At 45.4% G+C, this 14370-nt stretch overlaps 1 protein-coding gene across 2 annotated transcripts in view; it reads left to right on the top strand.

Moving 5' to 3' along the window:
• The window catches only part of EDEM3 (ER degradation enhancing alpha-mannosidase like protein 3), a 254529-nt gene that overhangs the window by 26736 nt on the left and 213423 nt on the right, over positions 1–14370 (top strand). For both annotated transcript variants that reach the window (XM_033916146.1, XM_033916145.1), the window contains one exon: positions 10144–10244. In XM_033916146.1, the coding sequence (XP_033772037.1) occupies positions 10171–10244 (74 nt within the window). In that variant the 5' untranslated portion in view covers positions 10144–10170. The remainder of the gene's footprint in view (positions 1–10143; positions 10245–14370) is intronic.

Here is a 14370-nt window from a genome sequence, read left to right as displayed (position 1 = left end):
TAGGAATATTGGAAACCAGGTCCCAGATAGTTTCAAGTGTTACCTCATGGGGTCTCTGAAGATGAAAAGAGTAGGCTGTAGACTCTTCTCCCACTGGTGAAACTGCCTGTTGAGCACTCTCCTGGATCTGTCCGCTCTCTTCTGCTGTCGACTCCTCAGTTTCTTCATACAGACTCTCTTGAAAATGTAGAGAGTCTGGATCCCTGCTCCCTCCATGATTCGCAACGGCCTACAGGGCAGAACATACTCCCTCTTTGGAGAGTTCCCCCACCCGCGGGGAGCTGGTAACATGAGGGCGTGGGGGCGGAGCCCTTGTGTCGGGGCTTAGCGTGGTCTCAAGTCCCAGAGAGATCGCTTCCGTTCTGCCCGTTTGGGGCGTCTCTAGCGGGACCGCCTCCTACTGTAGGGAGCCCTGCATGCGACGGAACAGCTCCACAATATTACCCAACCCGGGTATGACGGAGCTCCGCGAGGCCCCAGCTGTGCTCCGACCCCTCTGCTTGGGCATCCTGTGGTAAATTCACCAAGGAATCCAAAAGTAAGTAAAGAGCTCACCAACGCGTGACGCTCAGCTTAGACATTCAGCGGCCATCTTGATCCCCCTCGCTGTTATGACATGTCTCAAGATTACTTGTGCACAGTTGTGGCTCAGTGCGAGTCTAACATTCCAAGAGATAAAATGTCAGGAGAATCAAGTCATTTAACCCTCCACTGCTCCAGATACATAAGATAGATTATGAGCTCACCTGGACAGATGGGGGAGAAAATGCTTGAAGTACCTGTATGTAAAACTGCTTTGAGTGTGGTTGTAAAACTACAAAAAGGCGGTATACAAATCTCAGTTCCTTTCTCTTTCCTCATGCAAATCAAGTAAGAAACTACTAGATTTGGAGCATCATTCAGTTATACAATTTCTTACAGAAGAAGGGAAAAAGCCAAATGAGATCCATGAACCCATGATTGCAGTTTATGGTGAGTCTGCCCCATCATCCTAAAAAGTAACATTTTAGAGCAAGCAGTTTAAGTGGGGTAGAGAGTCCAGTGAAAATGACCCTCACACTGGATGGCCTGTGGAAGCAACTTTAAAAAAAAAAAAAATTTATTCTTTATCCATACAACTTGTTAAAGTAATACAGAGTCATAGTCCATCATATAAAAAATAATCACAATACTAATCAGGAGCAAAACAAAATCTTAATGGAAATAATTCTTTCTTAGACCTCAATTTGGAAGAATGATCTAAATTACAGAGCGATATAATCAAAGTAAAATTGAGAAATATATAAAAAAGGCTTAATATGTCAGCCTCCCGGATTTTAATTTTTAGAACTACACTCTCCACCTCTGATTAACCCCTTAAGGTCCAAAAAGGATCTTAGATGATCAGGTGCATAAAAAACATATTTTAAACCCATTTTACCTCTGAAATTTTAAACCAGATATCTTCTATTATGACTCAGATAGAAAACAGTGGACAATTAATTTCAAACTGAAACTCAATATGGAAAAGACCATATTAGTCTGTATTATCGTTTACTTCATTGGCTGCCTTTGGAGGCAAGAGTATTATTCAGATTTTCCTGTATCTGCTTTAAGCTGATATCGGGATTGTCTCCAGCTTACCTTTTTCCTCATTTTGTGTTGCATAGACCATCAAGAGAAACTAGAAACTTCTACTTATTTGCTTATCCAAAAATTAATGGGTGTAGATATAAGACCTTCTTAGATAGGACCCTAGCATTTCAAGCTGGTAGGCAACAATCTTGGTTAGGTAAATGTATTCAGCAAGCTATTGCAGTTTTCAGAAATTAATTAAGACCACTTTGTTCAATAAGTTTATTATTTATTGAGTTTTATTATTGAAATTCTATTTTACAAATATTTGTATTTTTTACATTATTATTGTATTTCGTACCCAGCTCTTTTTAGTGTAAACCGCCTAGAACTTTTGGTTATGGCGGTATAAAAGAATAAAGTTTATTATTATATACTTGACTATGCACTTACAAGGATAAGCTAAAGTAAAAGTAGCTCCCAGCTTCTTTGTATCTTCTCGCATTGCTAAAAATAGCTTACGCCTTTCTTGCGTTGATTTTGTGACATCATGGTGCAACCATATATGTTGACCACAGAAAGGTATACCTATTTTCTTAAAGAATAACCTAATTGAGTTAAAATCTTGCTCAAATATAAAATTTACAATTAATGTAGCTCTGTTCTTTACATCCATAAAAGTTTCAAGTTTAATAGTTCATTTGATTAAATTGCTTAATCGTGATTTTAAGCGATGTACAATTTAAAATACATTCAAAGGGAAACAAACATTACAAACTTTAAATAATAACATTAAATTAAAATAGTCCAATATATGCATAACAATAGGTAATGAAGGGGAATGAAATACAATTCATGATAGAAAAGCAGAACAAAAAAGGGAAAACACATGAGGGAAATGAGTAATGAAACAAACCAACAAAATCAATAGTCACTGAATAATAGATTAAACATCAAAAGCATCTTTAAAAAGAAATGTTTTTAAAATACTTTTAAATTTTTCCAGATCATGCTCATTTCATAGATAAATTGGAAGAGCATTTTGCAAAGCTGCTGTTACATTTTGAAAGTCAATATCAGCTGGCACATTTTCAGAAACTGGTAAATTTTCACAAACAAGTAAATCTTCTGAGCCATTATTTCTTTTTGATGTTGGAACGTAATAGGCCTTATTTATAGACGGTAATTGTTCTGGTAGAAAAGACAAATTCTCCACCAGAAATTTTTTAAAGACATCAATCGGCAACATAGAAAGGATTTTAGGACAGTTCAGTTGATGGTTATAATTTTCAATCATTTCTATCTTGTGTGAAATAGTGGTTTGGTCTCTAATTATAGTAGTAATGGAATTTTTCAAAGGAATAGTCTGAGTCTACCTTCTCTAAACATTCCTGTTTCACTTTTACAATGCTTGTAGTAAAGGAGTCTGTTTTAATTACCAATGTCTGAACATCTGAAGCAGTTTTTCTCACCTCCTCCATTCTCCTTATGGCCTCCACATCATTTGTATTACTTTTGCTTATCTTTATACTATATGAAAGAGTGGGTGGGGGGATATGTATTTATTATTTCCTTTGATGGAATTAAGTGCTGTTTATTTTGTAAAATTGTTTGACAATATGTTGCACTTGATGTTGGTTTTTAAAATGAATAAAGATATGGGGAAAAAAAGAAAACTTCTTATCCCAGGACAAGCAGGCAGCATATTCTCACATGTGGGTGACGTCATCTACGGAGCCCCAGCGCGGACAGCTTTTCAAGCAAACTTGATTGAAGTTTCAAGTTTGCTACACTGCACCACGCATGTGCATGCCTTCTTGCCCACTAGAGGGCGCATCCCACCTCGTGGTCCTCAGTTCAGTTTTTTCCGCGGAGCCAGAAGCCCTGTGGAAATTGAGCTCCTATTTTTCGGCCTTCTGACACCGCGTCTGGGTTGTTTAGCTCGGTCGCTGTGCTTTATTTATTGTTTTTTCTACATAGTCCGTCGTTTTTCGTCGAAAAAAAAAAAAAAAAAAAATTTGTTTCCTCCGTTCGGCTCCGGGGGCTCCCGGGAGCCGCGGCCGCGGGACTTCGTTCGTTCCCGGCCCCTTTCTCTTTCATGTCCCGTCCCTCGACGGGCTTTAAGAAATGCACCCGGTGTGAGCGGTTACTATCCATCACTGACCCCCACCGGTGGTGCTTGCTCTGCCTTGGACCCGAGCATCCGACTAATTCCTGCGATCGGTGTTCCACTCTTCAGGCTAGAGCGCTCTGTCGACGCCGCGCCAGGATGGCGGAGCTTTTTACAGTTGACTCCGCGCCCAGGAAGGCCTCGACGTCGGCTTCGGCCCCGGCCTTGACCTCGGCGCCTTCGGCGTCGCCGCGTGCCTCGACCTCGACTTCGAAGCCGACGCCTGCGACCAAACCTGCCTCGGGTAAGTCCTCTTTTCCATCCCCGACTCCAGGGTCATCGAAGAAGCCATCCTCGAGTTCCTCTGCGGCGGGTGGGTCGTCCTCGGCCCCGCCCAGGACTCCGGCCACTAATGCCCCGAGGGAATACTCGAGACCGAGGTCGCCCTCCAGGGAGCATCTCCCGGCCTCGGACCTGCCTACCATGGTTGGGATCCCGGCGTTCCAGGACCTGCTCCGAGCATTGATTTCCTCAGAGCTGTCTGGCGCCCTCGAACAACTGCAGCGGGCTGCGACCTCGACTGCTTCGGCCTCGGGGGCACCGACCTCGGCGACCTCGGTCTCGATTCCCTCGGTCTCGGCTACCGGGGCACCACCGACCTCGGCCTCGACCTTGCCCTCGGGGGCCCCGCCTGCGAGCAGCGTTCGGCCCCGGGACAAGGTGTGCAGAGTGAGACGGATTTCCTCCTCCTCCTCCTCGAGGTCCTCCCGGGGTTCCTCGCCCTCGGGCCGGCCTCGGGTGAGGCGTCGCCCGAGGAAGCCGAAGCGTTCGCGAGGCTCTCCTCGGCGACGTGGTCGCTCCTCGCTGCTCGGGGGCGAGGCCTTGCGGGTTTCGGAGCTTCATCTCGACAACCCGAGGCTTCTCCATTCCCCTGCGAGAGGGGGTTCTCGGGACTCCTCGCCGAGGAAAAGGGGGCGTACCTCGGTCCCTCGGACGCCTGGGACATCTCCCAGGGGTTCTTCGAGGCGGAGACGTTCCCCGACCCCCTCGAGACCATTAGATCTGGCCTCATGGGGCTCGGGTTCCGGTAGGGAGCCCCGTTATTCTCACGAGCCCTCCCCCTTTTGTTCGGCGGAGAGGTCGAGAACTCCCTCCCCACCGGCCAGGCAGTCCTCCTTCTCTAGTTTTGTGCAGGACATGGCGCGTGCCTTGGGCCTGGACCTCATGGCTGGGTCGCAATATACTAAGGAGTTCCTCGAGGAGCAGGACCTTCCGGCTCCCCCAAGGGAATCCCCTCGGCTGCCCCTGAACAAGGTCCTTCATCAGACCTTGCTTAAGAACCTGACTTCACCTCTTACAGTCGCAGCGGTGCCGTCTAAGATGGAGTCCAAGTACAGGACGATACCACCCAAGGGGTTTGAGAAGGCTCAACTCTCCCACCAGTCTCTACTGGTCGAGTCTGCGCTCAAAAAGACTCAACCCTCCCGGGTTTCTGCGGCGGTTCCGCCCGGCAGGGAGGGTCGGACCCTTGACAAGTTTGGTCGTCGCCTCTATGCCAATTCCTTCATGGCAACCAGGGCGTTAAATTATGCCTTTACCTTTTCCTCCTATCTACGTGGTATGGTAAAGGATCTGCCCCAATATCGTGAGGCCTTGCCGGACTCCCGCAAGGAAGGGTTCGACAGGTTTGTGTCCAACCTGTCTCAATTGCGATTGTACCTTTTCCATGCGGTGTACGACACGTTTGAGCTGGTATCGAGGGTGTCGGCTTTTGCGGTAGCTATGCGCCGGTTGGCGTGGCTACGCACCCTCGATATGGACCCAAACCTGCAGGAACGCCTTGCGGACTTGCCTTGCGTGGGGTCCGAGTTATTCGATGAATCCCTGGAGGCGGCGACCAAACGGCTCTCTGAACAGGAGCGCTCGTTAGCCTCCTTGGTCCGTCCCAAACCTCGAGCCACGCCGCAGAAACCTTTCCGGCCTCCCCCGAGGAGATACCCCCAGAAGTCGACCCCGGCTTTTTCAAGGCCACCGCCTCGGCGCCCCCCTCGACAGGGCAGAGGGGGACAAACCAAAACTCCAGCGCAGGGTCCTGCCAAGCCGGCGCCGTCCTTTTGACGGGATAGGCGGATGGCGCCGGACCCCCTTCCCATAGGGGGTCGACTCTGCTCCTTTTACGCGGCCTGGACCGAGATAACATCCGACGCTTGGGTGCTCCGGACCGTCTCCGAGGGCTACTCTCTCAACTTTTGCTCTGCGCCGCCGGAACATTCACCGGGGGCTTGCCCGTACAACCGGACCCAGCTCCCCGTCCTCATGGCCGAGGCCAGGGCCTTGTTGAGGCTGCGGGCGGTGGAACCTGTACCCTCCGACCAGCGGGGGCGGGGGTTTTACTCCCGTTACTTTTTGGTCCCAAAAAGCTCAACAAGCTCAACAAGTTCCTGGTCCGGGAGAAGTTCCGGATGTTGTCACTTCCGGTGTTATATCCTCTCTTGGAGGAAGGGAACTGGATGTGCTCCCTGGACCTGAAGGAAGCGTACACCCATGTTCCGGTGCATCCCGCTTTCCGCAAATTCTTACGGTTCCAGGTGGGCGAGCTGCACCTGCAGTACAGAGTCCTCCCCTTCGGCCTGGCCTCGTCCCCTCGAGTCTTCACGAAGTGTATGGTGGTAGTCGCTGCAGCACTGAGGTCTCGGGGGTTTCAGGTTTTCCCTTACCTGGACGATTGGCTGATCAAGGCCCCGACCAGGGAAGGGGTTATCTCAGCGACCCTACAGTCTATCGCCTTCCTTCAACGACTAGGGTTCGAAGTGAACTTTCCCAAGTCCCAATTATGCCCGACCCAATCGCTTCAGTTTATAGGCGCAGTGCTGGACACTGTTCGCCTCCGTTCATTCCTACCTCCTCCGCGGTTGGAGGCTTTGGTTCGGTTGGGTCGTCTGATCCTTCAGCTGCCGATGGTGTCGGCTCAGCGCATGATGATGCTTCTGGGCCACATGGCTTCTACGGTCCACGTCACGCCGTTCGCCAGACTGCACATGAGAATTCCTCAGTGGACTCTGGCCTCTCAGTGGCGCCAGGAGTGCGATCTTGTCTCTTCTCGCATAACGGTGACTCCTTCTTTGAGACGCTCGCTCCGTTGGTGGACCGTCTCTTCGAATCTTTCCGGGGGTTTGCTCTTTCTCGTCCCTCCGCATTGCAAGGTTCTGACCACGGACTCCTCGGAGTACGCGTGGGGGGCCCATCTCGACGGTCTGCGGACCCAGGGTCTGTGGTCGGTGGAGGACCGACGCTGTCACATCAATGTGTTGGAGCTTCGCGCCATCTTTCTGGCTGCTCGAGCTTTTTGCCACCTACTCCGCGATCAGGTAGTCCTCGTTCGAACGGACAACCAGGTGGCCATGTATTATGTGAACAAGCAAGGTGGGACAGGCTCTTGGTCCCTTTGCCGGGAAGCTCTGCGCCTTTGGGAATGGGCGATCTCCCAGAACATCTTCCTACAGGCGGTCTATATCCAGGGGGAACAGAACTGCTTGGCAGACAAACTCAGTCGGCTTCTCCAGCCGCACGAGTGGTCCCTCAACTCCAGAGTCCTGCGCGAGGTCTTCGACCGCTGGGGGACTCCACAAGTGGATTTGTTTGCCTCCCCGGAGACTCGCAAACTACCCCTGTATTGTTCTCGGATGTACTCCCCGGACCGTCTGGAAGCGGACGCCTTTCTTCTCGACTGGGGAGGGAGGTTCCTTTATGCGTTTCCTCCCTTTCCGCTGATCTTGAGGACGTTGGTTTGTCTCAAGTCATCCAGAGCCACTATGATTCTCATTGCGCCTCGGTGGCCTCGTCAACACTGGTTCTCCCTGCTTCTTCAACTCAGTGTCAGGGAGCCTCTGCTTCTGCCTGTGTTTCCCTCTCTGCTATCTCAGAGTCGGGGTTCGCTGTTGCATCCCAATCTTCAGTCGTTACACCTGACCGCTTGGTTCCTTTCCCCTTGACTTCGGTTCCGGTTTCTCAGTCGGTGCGGGAAGTTTTGGAAGCCTCTCACAAGGTCTCGACCAGACTTTGTTATTCCCAGAAGTGGACCAGGTTTTCCTCCTGGTGTTCCTCGCGTCATCTGGATCCGGATTCGGTCCCGGTGTCTTCGGTTCTGGACTATTTGTTACATTTGTCTAATTCCGGCCTGAAGACGACATCTGTCCGGGTACATCTCAGTGCCATTTCGGCTTTCCATCGGCACTTGGATGGACGTTCTCTTTCGCTTCATCCTCTGGTGAAGCGTTTTATAAAGGGTCTAATCAATGTTTGTCCCCCTCTGAAGCCCCCTCCTGTCGTTTGGGATTTGAATGTTGTCTTGGCTCAACTGATGAAACCTCCCTTTGAGCCTATCGACAAGTCTCTCCTGAAATTCCTTACTTGGAAGGTGGTATTTCTGATTGCCCTCACATCTGCTCGACGGATTAGTGAGTTGCAAGCTTTGGTTGCGGACCCGCCTTTCACTGTGTTCCATCATGACAAGGTGGTTCTCCGCACCCATCCTAAATTTTTACCTAAAGTTGTGTCTGATTTCCACCTCAATCAGTCCATTGTCCTTCCTGTGTTCTTTCCTAAGCCCCACTCCCATCCTGGCGAGACGGCGCTCTACACGCTTGACTGTAAGAGGGCGTTGGCATTTTATCTCCAACGTACCAAGTCTCATCGGAAGGTTCCTCAATTGTTTTTGTCCTTTGATCCTAATCGTTTAGGACACCCTGTTTCCAAGCGCACCTTGTCCAACTGGTTGGCTGCTTGTATTTCTTTTTGCTACGCTCAGGCTGGTCTTACGCCCCCGGGTCGAGTCACGGGGCATAAGGTCCGGGCGATGGCAGCTTCGGTTGCTTTCCTCCGATCTACTCCTATGGAGGACATATGTAAAGCTGCCACTTGGTCTTCGGTTCATACGTTCACCTTCCACTATTGTCTGGACACTTTGTCCAGAAACGACGGCCGGTTTGGCCAGTCGGTATTACGTAATCTGTTTTCATAAATTGCCATCCTCCCACCTGCTCTTTTTTGGTTGGCTTGGAGGTCACCCACATGTGAGAATATGCTGACTGCTTGTCCTGGGATAAAGCACAGTTACTTACCGTAACAGGTGTTATCCAGGGACAGCAGGCAGATATTCTCACAACCCGCCCGCCTCCCCGAGGATGGCTTCTTTGCTAGTTATGGAACTGAGGACCACGAGGTGGGATGCGCCCTCTAGTGGGCAAGAAGGCATGCACATGCGTGGTGCAGTGTAGCAAACTTGAAACTTCAATCAAGTTTGCTTGAAAAGCTGTCCGCGCTGGGGCTCCGTAGATGACGTCACCCACATGTGAGAATATCTGCCTGCTGTCCCTGGATAACACCTGTTACGGTAAGTAACTGTGCTTTTTCTACTGAGGTAGATAAATTATTGAAGTCCCCTTGTGCATAAGTGTTAGTTGCATTCAGGCAGGTGGCTTGTTTGTTTCCACCTTGTATTAAGCTATTTTTCTATTGAATTCTATCTGTTTATTGTAATTGTTACAGAGCAGAACAGATTTGCCTTTGTTGGGGAAGTCCTCCTATCCTTCCTATTTTTATTGCTCCGCTTATAGTGGTTTTCAACTGCTTTGGTACAAACTGAGGAGCTACAGCACAGTCCAGGGATGCAGGAGGTGGAGCCCAGGGATGCCTTCTACTCAACTCGTGATTGAAGGAGAATAACCCACTGGTTCAAGACTCATATGCCTTTCTATTGAAAGAAGAATATTGAGGTGGTTACCCAATCTTCCCTTAGCCCAACATGTTTTGACAGAGACACCTATTCAGTCTTTGCTATTGAGTTGAACACAAGTCTACACATTTGTGTATTCCAGCAAACTTCTCTCCCCTTTTCCCCACACAAAAAAGCTGGTGAAAGTCACCATGCATATTTTCTATTTATGGCAAATTTCCAAGTGAGAGTATATACATAACTTAGATTTTAAGAATTGGTGTAAATCCCATAGGTAAAACATTCCTATTTTCTCTGTACTTAGAAAAATGCCTTCAGAATTGTACATTTGTCTTTACTGTCTTACATTTTTGTGTTTTAGTATTAGGTGAACTAAAGAATTCACCCTGTTTTGTGTGGTTTTTTTTGTGTGTGTGGAGGGAAGGTTAAACACTTATTTTGCTTACATTTTTAGGATTTGCTGGGTATTTGTGGCCTAGATTGGTTACAGTTGGAGATGGGCCACTAGGCTCTGTGGACTTTTGTGTGACTCAGTACGACATATCTTGTGTTAAACTATTCTTTTTAATAAGCAGGCACTGCTGACTGAGAGAGCTGATCGGATAGGGTTACTTAGTTTTTACTTTAGCTTATAATGATGCACAATTCAGCTTTCTTCTTCTCATAGTCAATGTAGTTATTTCTTGGCATTTGGCCATATGTTGAACATCTTTTTCTATTTCTTGTTTTCCTTATTTTTTTTCAGGATCATGCCTACCCAGCTGATGAGCTTATGCCTCTAACTTGCCGTGGACGGGTTCGGGGGCAGGAGCCAAGCCGAGGGGATGTGGATGACGCTTTAGGAAAGTTAGTATTTGTTTCGTATGAGCTTACAAATATTGTAACCTAATTCATTCATTCTTTTTATAAATTAACAAAACATTTTAGAAATTGATTGATTTGTTCATCACTCCTTGTAGTTTCTTTTGAGTATTTTTCCAAAGCGTATGTAACATGTTTCAGCATTATACCACATCATTGGTGATTTTCACCAATATGTAATATATTAAAGTAGTTTGGAGATATTGGACTGCATCTAGACTATAATTTATCAGGCTTTTCCAAGGGCAATCCTAGAGTAGAAACCTTTTTAATGATTGTTCATTTTCTATTCTGTTTTGGTCATGTGACATCACACACATACATAAACATACACAGGATTTTCTGTCTAGAGGCATGGACATAATGGGAAGCATTCATTTAAACAAAATATTTAAATTTTTTTTATTGTAGCACAAACCTTATGGCTGACTCAATTTTCCAGGCCTTTGTTTCTTGTACTGAGGAGCTGTACCTGCTTGAATGGGCCAATAAATCCACTATATGCAAGAGTTATATGCCAGAAATGTTTAAACTGGTGCAGTGATTTAAACAAAATAATTATTGAAACTAGGCACTGAAAGAAATAATCACCCTTACTGGCTTTGGTTGAGATATTTTTTAGATCGCTAAGCTGGCTGGTTCCTGAGACATTGTGTACAAGTCCAAATGTTTTATGTGTCCTTAAACATAAGATGTGAGGAAGATTGAAGTCTGCTTTGATTGTGAAGTCGTAAGATAGAATTGCTGAGGTGGACAATCAAAATAAATATGAGTATTTTACCTGAATATATCCCCAAAAATCAATAGATAACGCTGATTTATATCCCAAAAAATCAATAGATAACGCTGATTTTTATTGAATGTATTTAAACGTATCTGTGGAAAACTCTTGTGATACTCATTGAGGAAATGTAGTTAAGTCTAACTTGTATTGAAATACAGTTTGCTGGTTCTCTTTAAAGCAAGTTGATATGATATAGTTAATGATTATTTTAACAGCATTGTAATATGTCAGAATAATAAAAGCACAGAAGAGCTGTAACTGCTGGAAATAAGTCTGGCGTAGTTGATCAGATAAAACTGCCCAGTAACTCATAAGATGACGATATTTTAAAACTTTTATACACCTGCCACTAGAAACTGACTGAAACTGCTTTTTTTTTTTTTTCAGTTTCATCTGAAACTGCCATCAGAGCCATTTAACCACTTTTGGTCAAAATTGAAACTTGCAGCTGAAACTTATCACCTAGTTTCAGCCGAAACAAAAAACTAAAGTTTGGTTGTATGAATACAAACCAGTGAGGCCAACTGGGGATTGTCAGAGCTTGCAGGCTGCAGCCCTCTGCTGAACTTGCAGGAGATTACCAGGAACTGGGAGAGCTATTTTAACAAGGACTTCTTAACAAGTCTGGCATGTTTAGGTTCCCAAGTCAATGCAGATATAGATAAATATCCTCTGAGAGAGGAATTTTGTGAGAACATGCAAAAAAAAAAAATTGTGATTACTGGCTTTTTATACCCAAACTGCACAAATAACAAGAGAAAGTAACATTGAGCTATTTCCCATTTTGAATTCAGTTAAAGAACAAGCTGATAAAAATTCTTACTAAAATAGGATAAAGGAGTCCAGACACTGGTCTACACTATGGACATTATACCAACCTGATGCACAATCCATAATATAGCAGGTTGATGTTACATGACAGCTCTATTCTCAAAATGGCTACCATGATTTTTTGAGGCAGTCTCGCATGATTGCCACTAGAGGTCATGGCAGCCATTTTGAGAGCAGAGTCAGCATGGGCAGGAGTGACTGATAATCACTCCTGCCCTTATTACACCCCTAGACTGCCATAGATTATAAGATAAGCCTGAGGGGTCACCCTTGGGTGAGAAGGGGGAAGGCAACTCATGTTTGTCTTCCTCCAGTTACAGTTAGTTATTTTATTTGATATACTGCCATTTTTAACAAAAGTCAAAGCGGTTTACAAGGACAAGATAATGGGAACTGTCTAAAATCAATAAAAACCAACAATGAAAATGGAGAAACATAAATTAACAAAACTGGATACAATGGGCAAATGAGGGCAGGAGAGATTACAAATGGGATAAGAACAAAAGGAGGGTAGGTAAAAAAAAAAAAGGAAGAGTGGAAGAGGAATGGAAAAAGAAATAAAGAGAAAAGAAATGAACAAAGAAATTTATTTCCTGATCACAGATTTGGGATAAAGATGTAGAATATTGGACTACTAGGAGGAAGATTCAAATGCTATTATGAAATAATAATTTTTCAGTTGGGATTTAAATGCTTTGAGAGATGTTTCAGAATGCAAATATAACGGAAGAGTTCCATAGTGTTGGCGCCATTACAGAGAAACTAGAATCACTGTAAATGTCCAGAAACAACTGCATGAAGGATGGAATAGACAGTAGCACAAATTTTTGGCTTCCATCAAAAACACATAGTTGGTTTATTCATTCAAAAAATGACTCTACACGTATGTGTGTTGGCCTATATGTTCTGCATCAAGAGTCTAAGAATGATGTGCCACTGATTTGTCATGTTATAAGTGAACACACACACTTCTCTCTTTTTGAATGCTGACAAATGCAGAGTTTAACTGAAATCAATGAAATTATCACACACTGTGCTATTCTGAAATGTGTTTATCAGAAAGAGTTCAAAGTGGATTATAAATTACATTTGACAGGCAATATCCAAAACAAAGCCAATTACAGAACTTTTATTAGCATATCATAATCTGGATTTAATCTTCTAGAAATATGTATCTAATACCTAAGAAAGATAGAAAGAGTTTCTAAATAGCAAGTTTTTCAAAGCTTATCTAAATGACCTGTAGGTTGACAAAGCTGTCATACTAGAGCAGTGCTTCTTAAGCCTGTACACCTAGCTACTCATGTTTTCAGGATTACCACAATGAATTGGCATTAGGTAAATTACATGTAAATAAATGTATTAGAGATAACTTTGTATAAATCTCATGTGTATTTGTTGTAGTTATCCTGAAAATCTTGACTAGCTAGGTGTGACTCCAGATACAGGGATGAGTCCTGGCCGTTTTCCTAAAATGGAACTGTTAATTTCTCCCATAATGAATTTCAATGATACCGTAGAACAGCATAGTTACTTATCGTAACAGCAGGCATATATTCTCACTTGTGGGTGATATCCACGGAGCCTGGTACAGATAGTGCTAAAAGTATACTGCCTGCACAGTGCATGCACGAGTGCTTTCCCACCTGACATTGACCTTTGTTCCTAAAGCAAATTAAGAATCCAACCAGGGGAGGTGAGAGGGATGTGAGAATATCTGCCTGCTGTCCCCGGATAACATCTGTTAAAGAAATAATTGTGCTTTATCCTAGGACAAGCAGGCAGTATATTCTCACGTGTGGGACTCCTTAGCTTAACCAGAAAGGGATGGAGGGAGAGTTGGCCTTTAAGTAGAAAATAAATTCTGTAGAACTGCCTGGTTGAACCAACCATCTCGTCTGGAATAAGTCTCCAGACAGTAGTGGGATGTAAATGTGTGAATTAAGAACATAAGAACTGCCATCTCCGGATCAGTCTGTTGGTTTATCAAGTCTGGCGATCCACACACGCGGAGGCCCAGCCAGGTGTACACCTGGCGTAATTTTAGTCACTCATATCCCTCTATGCCTCTCGTAAGGAGATGTGCATCTAGTTTGCTTTTAAATCCTGGAACGGTGGATTCCGCAATAACCTCCTCTGGGAGAGCATTCCAGGTGTCCACCACTCATTGCGTGAAGCAGATCTTCCTGATATTTGTCCTGGACTTGTCCCCCCTTAGCTTCAGTCCATGTCCTCTTGAGGACCAAGTAGCTATCTTATAAATATCCTCAATGGGAGTAGAAAGCAAAAAGGTTACTGATGCCGCCATGGCTCTGACTTTGTGTGCTGTAACATGTCCCTCGACCAGCAAAAAGGGATGCAGGCTACTAACCATGAGGAATTAGTCCATTTGGTCACAGGTACTCCCAATCTATTAGGGTTGAAGGAGATGAAGAGTTGAGGAGAAGTCCTGTGCGGCTTAGTCCGTTCCATATAGTAAGCCAAGGTACGTTTGCA

This window comes from Geotrypetes seraphini, chromosome 12, assembly GCF_902459505.1.
Source record: "Geotrypetes seraphini chromosome 12, aGeoSer1.1, whole genome shotgun sequence".
Lineage (NCBI taxonomy): Eukaryota > Metazoa > Chordata > Amphibia > Gymnophiona > Dermophiidae > Geotrypetes > Geotrypetes seraphini.
The sequence above is the reverse complement of the archived record's forward strand: the minus strand, read 5'-3'. Positions and strand labels throughout refer to the sequence as shown.